Here is a 9,821-nt window from a genome sequence, read left to right on the forward strand (position 1 = left end):
GTTGATCATACATTTCTTTAAAACTTCAAGCTTATGAAATAGGTTCTGTTTGTTGGGAATAAACTCCAAGTCGACATTACGTCAGCGTCACCCTCAGACTAGACGACATGACGTCACAAACCCCGCCTCCTTCCAGATAAACGTTGTATACTAAGATTTCGTCGTTAAGTCATTTCGACATGGTTTATTATATCATAAACGGCTGCTTGAGAAATAACAAATAGTCAGTGAAACATAGAATAAATATGTATGTACATAAAGAGAACATTAGAATATTCATCGACAATAATGCAAGAAATGAAGAAATAAAAGTAAATTGTCGTATTTATATGATTATGAATTATCAGCCGCACATGGAACGTTCAACACAAAAGATATTTAGATCAAATGATGATTTCATAATTCTTACCCGTTTAATTGCTCAAACAATTATCCGTGGCGCAGATTTGCAAATCTAATTATATCTAATGCCAGATGAATTTAGTTGTATACAAATCTATACTGTATTAATTCATTTTTACTTCTTTTTTCACATCAATAAACAAATCGTGACTGTTAATTGTGTGTGTGTGAGTGTGTGTGTGTGAGTGTGTGTGTGTGTGTGTGTGTGTGTGTGTGTGTGTGTGTGTGTGTGTGTGTGTGTGTGTGTGTGTGTGTGTGTGTGTGTGTGTGTGTGTGTGTGTGTGTGTGTGTGTGTGTGTGTGTGTGTGTGTGTGTGTGTGTGTGTGTGTGTGTGTGTGCGTGTGTGTGTTTGTATGTAATAAATCCTTTATATATTCAAATAAATAAAAAATCGTTAACAATTTCACCCAGATTCGAATGCATATCCCTCGTATTTCAAATGAGTTTTCAAGGATGCAACTGACTCCCATATATCGGAACAGAAGACTATGCTGACGTTAGCATCATGCCACGCAGCATTGTGTCAGCATGATAGGATGGCATGCCACACGTGCAAATAACAGTCTTTGTTTATATTCAAAGGCATCCAACACAGCAACTGTGATGGAGTCGAGCTGTGACGTCATGTCGCTTTGACAACCTTGGCGTCTACAAATATTGATTCTGTGATATCATCATTTGTTATAATTAAATAATTTGAGTTTTTACTGCATATTAATTAACTCTGTAATGTAGTCATCTATTCTGATTAAATAATTTGAGTTTGTATTGTATATTCATTGCTGTACAAAAAAAAATTATGGTTATTTTTCGAACCATTTATAATGTAGGCCTACATATGTAGATTTATTTTTGAGTGGGAAATGAAAAATTTTGCGTTTCTACAAATATTGAACCAGTAATATTATCTTTTATTTTTTAATTAAATCACTTGAATTATTATTATGTATCCATTGCTGTATCATAAAAATAGAATTATTACTTAAGTGGAGAATGGAAATTTTTATGAAGTTGCGTTTAAAAAAAACTCGCAATTATCACACCACACTCTTCAGTCCATTTTTTTTATTTTTTAATGACCTTTTGGGTTTACCAGGTCCAATTGAATGGGTCCAATCAAACCAAGCGACAGGACCAAAGCATTGGCGGTCCTAATGTTGCATGACATTCTATGCAATACATTACACAAAAGTACACTCCTCCTCTTCCTCCTCTTCCTCCTCCTCGTCCTCCTCTTTCTCCTCATCTTCCTCCTCTTCCTCACCCTCATCTTCTTCTTCTGCCTCTTCCTCTTCTTTCTCCTCTTCCTCCTCCTCCTCCTCCTTCTCCTCCTCCTCCTTCTCCTCCTTTTCTTCCTCTTCCTCTTCTTCTCCCTCCTCCTTCTCCCCGTTATTCTCTTCCTTTGCCTCCTCTTCCTCCTCCTTCACCTTTTCCTCATCTTCCTCTTCCTCTCCATCTTCTTGTTCCTCCTTCTCATTTTCCTTGTCTTCCTCTTCCTCTTCCTCATCTTCCTCCTCCTTCTCTTTTTCCTCATCTTCCTCTTCCCTCTCCACTCCCTCTTCCCTCTCTAACTCACCTCCTCCTCCTCCCCCCTACTCTTCCTTTATTTATTCATCTACCTTTCCATCTATTTATCTACTTTCTGACCTATAAATCTACTTTTCTATTTATCAATTCCTGAGTAGTTATTTATTCTTTTTGTTGATTTATTTGTTTACCAAAGTCGTGTGCGGATAACAGAATCGAAATGATGAATATTTGACTTCCCCTCTTCTCCCTTTTTATCCCCCCTTCTCCCCTCCATCTTCCCCCTTCTCCCCTTCTCCCCTCCACCACCCTCTCCCTTCCCTCACCTTCCCCCTTCCCCCTCCACCTTACCCACTCCACCCTCCCCTTTCCCCCCTCCACCCTCCCCTTTTCCCCTTCCCCCACCTTCCACCTTCCTCCTCCACCCTCCCTCTTCCCCCCTCTCCACCCTCCCCCTTCCCTTATCTTCCCCTTCCCCCCTTCCACCTTCCCCCTCCACCTCACTCTTCTACTTTCCCTCTCCCTCTCCATCTCTCCCTCTACCTTCCCCATTCCCCTACAACTCCCTTTCCACCTCCCTTCCCCCTTCCCCATCCACCTTCCCACTCCACCTTCTCCCTCCCCTTCACGTCCACCTTCTGCCTCCCCACCTCCACCTTCCCCATCCACCTTCCCACTCCACCTTCTCCCTCCCCTTCACGTCCACCTTCTGCCTCCCCACCTCCACCTCCCCTCCACCTTTCTCCACCCTCCTTCCACCTTTCTCGATCCTCCTTCCACCTCCCCAACCACCTTTTCCTATTACCCCTCCACCTACCCCCTCCACCCTCTACATCCCCTCCTCCCCGCCTCCACCTCCCCCTCCCCCTCCGTCCTCCAACATTCCGCCTACATGTAATCAACCGCCTGTATTCTACAACCACCTGCATTCTACAACCACCTGAACTCTACAACCTCCTGCATTCTACAACCACCTGAATTCTACAACCACCTGTCTCTAGACTCGATCCACAGCCATTTCGCTTCGCCAGCTGGGAGTCCCACAGCCAGCTGTGAGGGTCTACAGCCAAATGCACTTTGGCTAAACACACTCTCTGGTCATTACGTGCATTAGTGGACATCACATCAGCGCTTGCTTTGCTGCAGAAGCCTTCAAACAAAAAAGGGGGGGAAGGGGAAGGGGAGGGGAGAAGGCGGGAGGGGGAGGAGGGGGGTCGTCTAAACACCTTTTGCGCGTGAGTGGGCATAACTATACGCTTTCAAGATGGCAACGTACTATACATATATATATATATATATATATATATATATATATATATATATATATATATGTATATATATATGTATGTATATATATATATATATACATATATACATACATATATATATATACATATATGTATATATATATATGCGTAAATAAATATATATATATATATATATATATATATATATATATATATATATATATATATATATATATATATATATATATATACACATATATAATGGAAGTTCTGATCACGCCGGAATGAAATATCTCATCTTTAACCTGAACAAAGACTAAAGAGCATCAGCTTACGAGAGAAATTTGCCTGGATCAGTGGCCTTCACCAGATCTCTACGGGAGCCTTCGTCAGTCGATGCCTGAGGCCCTCAGTTGACATCGGAAGGAACTATTTTGCAGAAACGGTGTATGTATGTGTGTATGTATGTATGTATGTATGTATGTATATGTGCGTATATCTGTATGTATGTATACATGTACATATGTACGTATATGTGTATTACTGTATGTACGTATACTATATACATATATATATATATATATATATATATATAAATATATATATATATACAATATGGTTGCACATGCGTATGTATGTACAATTCAACAACCACAATACACTTTCATTCTAAGCCATCAAAGGCCAGCATGCTGAAATTGAAATGTGGTACTGCCCAGGACTGGAACCCGGCATCCTCATGACATGTGCGGAAGTGACTTACCAACTAGGCTATCAAGAGAGGTATATATGCATGTACATATGTATGTACATGTGTATTACTGTATATATATATATATATATATATATATATATATATATATATATATAGATGTATATATGCTAGCATGTATGTATGTATATGTGCATATATGTATATATGTGTGAGTGCGTGTGTATGTCTGCATGTATGTATGTACCGGTATTTGTGTATGTATGTATGTATGTATGTACCGGTATTTGTGTATGTATGTATGTATGTATGTATGTACCGGTATTTGTGTATGTTTGTATGCATGTATGTATGTATGTACCGGTATTTGTGTGTGTGTGTATGTATGTATGTATGTATGCATGGAAGCGTTGAAATGCAATTCATATCTCTAGTTTCAATTTGAAATGAAGAAAAATGTTATACGAATCAAGAACATTGATATACCATCACCTAGTTTTAATCAAATTCACATCATCCATAACTGACTTACTGTGTGAAGTGTCCTAATCTTGTGTCGAATTCGGTTGTAATTGATAATATAATTGGCCTTTGGATTCGAACACAAGAACCAGAGAGAGAAAGAAAAACGGGGAGAAAGAGAGAGAGAGAGAGAGAGAGAGAACCAGAGAGAAAGATAGGTAGAGAGAGAGAGAGAGAGAGAGAAAGAAAGAGGGAGAACCAGAGAAAAAGGAAAAGAACCAGAAAGAAAAATAGAGAGATAGAGAGAGAGAAAGAGAAAGATAGAGAGAAACAGAGAAAGAGAAAGAACCAAAGAAAAGAAAAACAAATAAAAAGAGAAAGAAAACGCGCTGCTTACTCACACAAGCGTTAAAACCGTTAAAACCGTTAAAACCGTTGCAGCGGCCGTTGCTGTCACGTGACCTGAGACGTGGCAACGCAATCAGGATTAATGCCACCGCGGGCTCTTTGTCGCAGACGCGGCCCCCAGGCCAAGTGGCCTCATCCCAGATTCGCATTGCGGTACACAAGGAGTCTTCCAGGAGACCGCTTGGTCCACAGCTGGCCACATCTGGTCCAGTATTGGCCACAGTTGGTCCATTATTGGCCACATTTGGTTCGTTGTTGGTAGTATTAGGTTCATTGTTGGCCATATTTGGTCCATTATTGGCCACATTTGGTTCATTATTGGGTGTATGAGGTACATTATTTGCCATATCTGGCTCATTATTGGCCACATTTGACCCATTATTGATCAAAATCGGACCATTAATGGCCATATTTGGTTCATTATTGGCCACATTTGGTCCATTATTGGGTGTATGAGTTCCGTTTTTTTTTTTTTTTGCCATTTTTGGCCCATTATTGGCCACATTTGGCTCATTATTCGTCACAATTGGACCATTGATGGCCACATATGGCCCATTATTGCCCACAGTTGGTCTATTATTGGGCATATGTGGCCCATTACTGGACACAGTTGGTCCATTACCAGATATGTGTGGTCCATTATAAGCCACATTTGATCCATTGTTGGCCATAGTTGGTCCATTATTGGGTTATATGATCCGTTATTGGCCATAGTTGGTCCATTATAGGCCACATTTGGTCCAGTATTGCCCACATTTGGTCCAGTATTGGCCACATGTGTTCCATTATTAGGTGTTTGTAATTCATTATTGGCCATAGTTGGACCATTATTGGGTCTATGTGGTTCATTGTTGGCCACATTTGGTCCATTATTGGCCATATTTGGTCCATTACTGGGCATATGTGGTCCATTATTGGCCATACTTGGTCCATTATTAAGCAATCGACAATATGTTTATCTACCATTGTTTTACAGTTACATGTCGATTGTAATAAATAATTAATTATCGACAATAGATAGTGGATAAAAATCAATTGTAGAGAAATAACATGATAATGATAACACTAATTATGATATTTTCTACACTAACATATACATACACATGCGCATACACATATACACACGAACATGTATACACATACACATATACACATACGCATACATATTCATATACACATACACAAACACATACACATATACACATACACATATGCATACACATACACGTATACACATATAAATACGCATATACATACACATACACATATATACATACACATACGCAGATACATATCACTGATGACATTAGACAAAGAAACTAATGAACGAAAAATAAAACAGAGAAAAACTTTTTGTTTTTTTGCCAGATTAAAGAATCCGAAAACTCAGACATGTAAGAAAACGCTCACAAGTTCTTTATTCGATGCGGTCAAGCGAAAAGTGGAGACCCCGCAAAGATTGTAATGTCCGAAGTTTTATGATTCAATTAGACAAACACGTCCGCGACATATTGCGGTTTCTTTTTGTTTCATATATTTTCGTTCGTTTTAGGTTAGTGGTTAATTTCTTTGTTTTACTTTGATTTTTTGTTTGTTTGTTTGTTTGTTTGTTTGAGTTTATGTTTGTTTTGCTTTAAGGGATCTCTTAACGGGACCTCACGAGCATAGCTTTTATCACGTATAGTTTAACTAGGTAAATACAAATAGCGCTCTCATTCCCGGTCGTATATACACGTACATTCACACATACGCACATACACATGTGCTTTAACAAGGGTGACGCAAACAAGGTCATCATATCAAAACAACCCGACAGAACTTGCTGTAATGGATTTAAACTGGACAAATTTAGATTTAAGAAGAAAATAGGCAAGAATTGGTTTACTAATAGGGTGGTCAACGAATAGAATAGACTTAGTAACCATGTAGTGAGCGCTGAAACTATCAATTGTTTTAAGAAACATTTAGACAACTTTATGGATGGGGATGACAGGTGGTAATGGACATGGAACTGCCTAGTGTAGGCCTTATGGTCTCTTGCAATCTCCTTCATTCTTATGTTATGTTTTATGTATACACACGCAAATGCACATACAGACAAAAAAAACACTCAGTAAATTTCATAGTACCAGTTACGATTTTTTTTTACTAGCAGGCTCGAGTACTATGAACCTTAACACGTCGTACGATAGAGCTCAAATTTCCTTGCAACGTCAATTAGATGAACCTCTTGTAAGACACAGTAAGGAAGAAGATAGTAATATTAGGAATAATAGTATCAACGATTATGAGAGTTAAATAGTGAGAGTTAAATAGATGGCTTGATCCTAGACTAGATGTGTAAGTTAATTTAGACCCAGCTTAGAACGCTAGATGGGAGTTAAGTGTTAGTTTAACACTGTTTATGGAGGAAAGGCTGAATTCATACACAAATACGATGAAATATGATCATCATAATTAATGTCTCACATTACCATCGTAACAATCATCGTAAAATTATACATCGTAGCATTTTACGATGGTTCGCACAAGGTGTGAGTGTGTGACGTCACTGAATCAGGGACCAATAGGTTGCAGTCTCGAAAGGAAATCGACCAATCAGGGACTGAATACTCAAAAGTTAGTCGTAGGATTGTTAGAATATTGTCACACAAGATTTTTTTATTTTGATGTTATATTCAAAATAGAAAGTCATATTCTTTAATTCGTAACTAGTATTTTAAGTTTAGAGTACTCTAGAAAATATTCAACTAATATCTGGCACATAAGAATAAATTAATAGTACGTTAAAGCAAGATTGATTACAGTAATGACAAGTAATGAAATTATGTGTTAATTGACCCATAAAGTATCAACTATATATCTTTAAGTCCTTAAAATTACGCTACTTTATTAGGGTAATGTAAAGTTTGTTTTCATAGTATAATATATTATTTAGTAAAATAGAGATTAGTGAATTGAAAGTGCAAGAAGTCTTGTGATATAAAAAAGGGTTATATGGCAACATCACTGACGAGGATGGTGACGTCATGTCGCAATATAAACAAAAACAAAATAAAACATTTCGAAAAAAAAAATAAGAAATGTGTATCTTATCCTCCCCCTCATTTTCATTTGTGTGATGTCATGTGTATAATGATAAAATAACGACATATACATTTTAATATATAAATTACTAATGAATTTATCTAAAAGTTATTTAAATATGCAATTACTCTATTGTATCATTAACGAAAACATGTATCTATCAAAAATAATAAATCCCTATATAGTTAATTTCTTATATTTTCTCATTATTTCATAATGCCATAATTTTATGGTTAAGTTTATTTGTGTTATAATCTTATCCTAACATTAATTTAGCTGACGTGTGTATTTTGTTGAATTTATATTTTCTTCCTTCTGTCTTGTGTTGAGAATGGCGTTTCTTCACTAATTTAATTTTAGGAATGTGTTTTCCTATGCAACTTTCCAACGTTATACAGTTTCCAGATTAATGAAAATCTTATAAATAATTTTACATAACATTCTATAGAAGAAGAGACATTTGTTATAAAGATAGCTTCGTCATTGTAAAAGATGACTTAGCTTTTTTGTAGCGATTACTTTAGAATAATTTTTATTTCATTATCTATCCAATTCTCTATTTATATCCACTTGTACATTTATTTGATTATTCATGAATTATAATTCTTTTTGTTTACCTCTGTTATTTAATTTTATTTTTCAAATCATGCTCATCTGATTTATTTACATAAATTATATTTTCTGTCTGATTATATCTTATCTAGTTATCTATATCATTTCATTTTATCTTCAAATTTGTTCGTTTCATTAATTAATTTTATTTATCTATTCATTTACCTAATCTATTGATATATCTTATTCTATTCTATTTCAATTCTCAAACGTGTTAGTTTTCTCAATTAATTTTTCTTATTCATCTATACATTTCATTTTGTTTTACCTTATTTATCAGATTTGTTAATGTTATTTATTCATTCACATTATTTATTTATATATCTAATTGTATTCCATTTTATTTCTCAAACTTATTAATACTATTTATTCATTCACCGTATTTATTTATCTTATTGTATTTAATTTAATTTCTCAAACTTGTTAATATTATTTATTCATTCAACTTATTTATATATCTTATTGTATTTAATTTTATTTCTCAAACTTATTAATACTATTTATTCATTCACCGTATTTATTTATCTTATTGTATTTAATTTTATTTCTCAAACTTGTCCATATCATTTATTCATTCACCTTATTTATATGTCTTATTGTATTTAATTTTATTTCTCAAACTTGTTGATATAATTTATTCATTCACATGATTTATCTATATATCTTATTGTATTTCATTTTACTTCTCAAAATTTTTAATTTTATCAGTCCAGCCTTGGCGTTCCATTCAAAATCTTTGTCACGGCTTGCCACGTAAACAGCTTCCTTTTCATCGATGATAAACCAATTTCAAACGAGTAAACATTTTTGCTTTCAATCGAACGCTCCCTTTGACCAGTCGAGTGCAACGAGTTTGAAACGACCAAATTATTATCCTCTTTCTTTCATCAATTTCCTTCATCTCATCATATTATTACATCGATCCGTGAACCTAATTGTTTTGTGGACCATTTCTGAACGAAAACTATAGTTTAATTGAACGAAAAATATAGTTTACCTGAACGAAATGTTTTTTTTTTGTAATACTAATCAAATTTATTTTTTTCAAAACATTTATTAGTTCCCGAACTGAATAAAATTCTTTTGTTTTGGTTAAAGATAATTATATCATAATACCGAGATGAAAAAATTAAATATACATAACTTGCGTAGACATTGCTACGATTCGTAATTCCTGTGACTAAATTTTTTCTGTAGGTGATCGTAATACCTTCAACTGGATAAAAATTATCTAATATTAACCATAACTAAGACATAAAAAGGAATCACTGTCTCCAAGTGGTCGACAAAATACATACGTACATACATACATACATACATACATACATACATACATACATACATACATACATACATATACCAAG

At 35.4% G+C, this 9,821-nt stretch overlaps 1 protein-coding gene across 1 annotated transcript in view; it reads left to right on the plus strand.

Annotated features, from left to right (window-relative positions):
- Positions 1-6,924: 6,924 nt before the first annotated feature.
- The window catches only part of LOC143026004 (uncharacterized), a 47,938-nt gene continuing 45,041 nt past the window's right edge, over positions 6,925-9,821 (plus strand). Inside the window, exon 1 of the mRNA XM_076185991.1 lies at positions 6,925-7,000. Coding sequence (XP_076042106.1) covers positions 6,925-7,000 — 76 coding nt within the window. The remainder of the gene's footprint in view (positions 7,001-9,821) is intronic.

The sequence above is a fragment of the Oratosquilla oratoria genome, chromosome 6 (assembly GCF_046742065.1).
Source record: "Oratosquilla oratoria isolate Oo_2021 chromosome 6, ASM4674206v1, whole genome shotgun sequence".
Taxonomy (NCBI): domain Eukaryota; kingdom Metazoa; phylum Arthropoda; class Malacostraca; order Stomatopoda; family Squillidae; genus Oratosquilla; species Oratosquilla oratoria.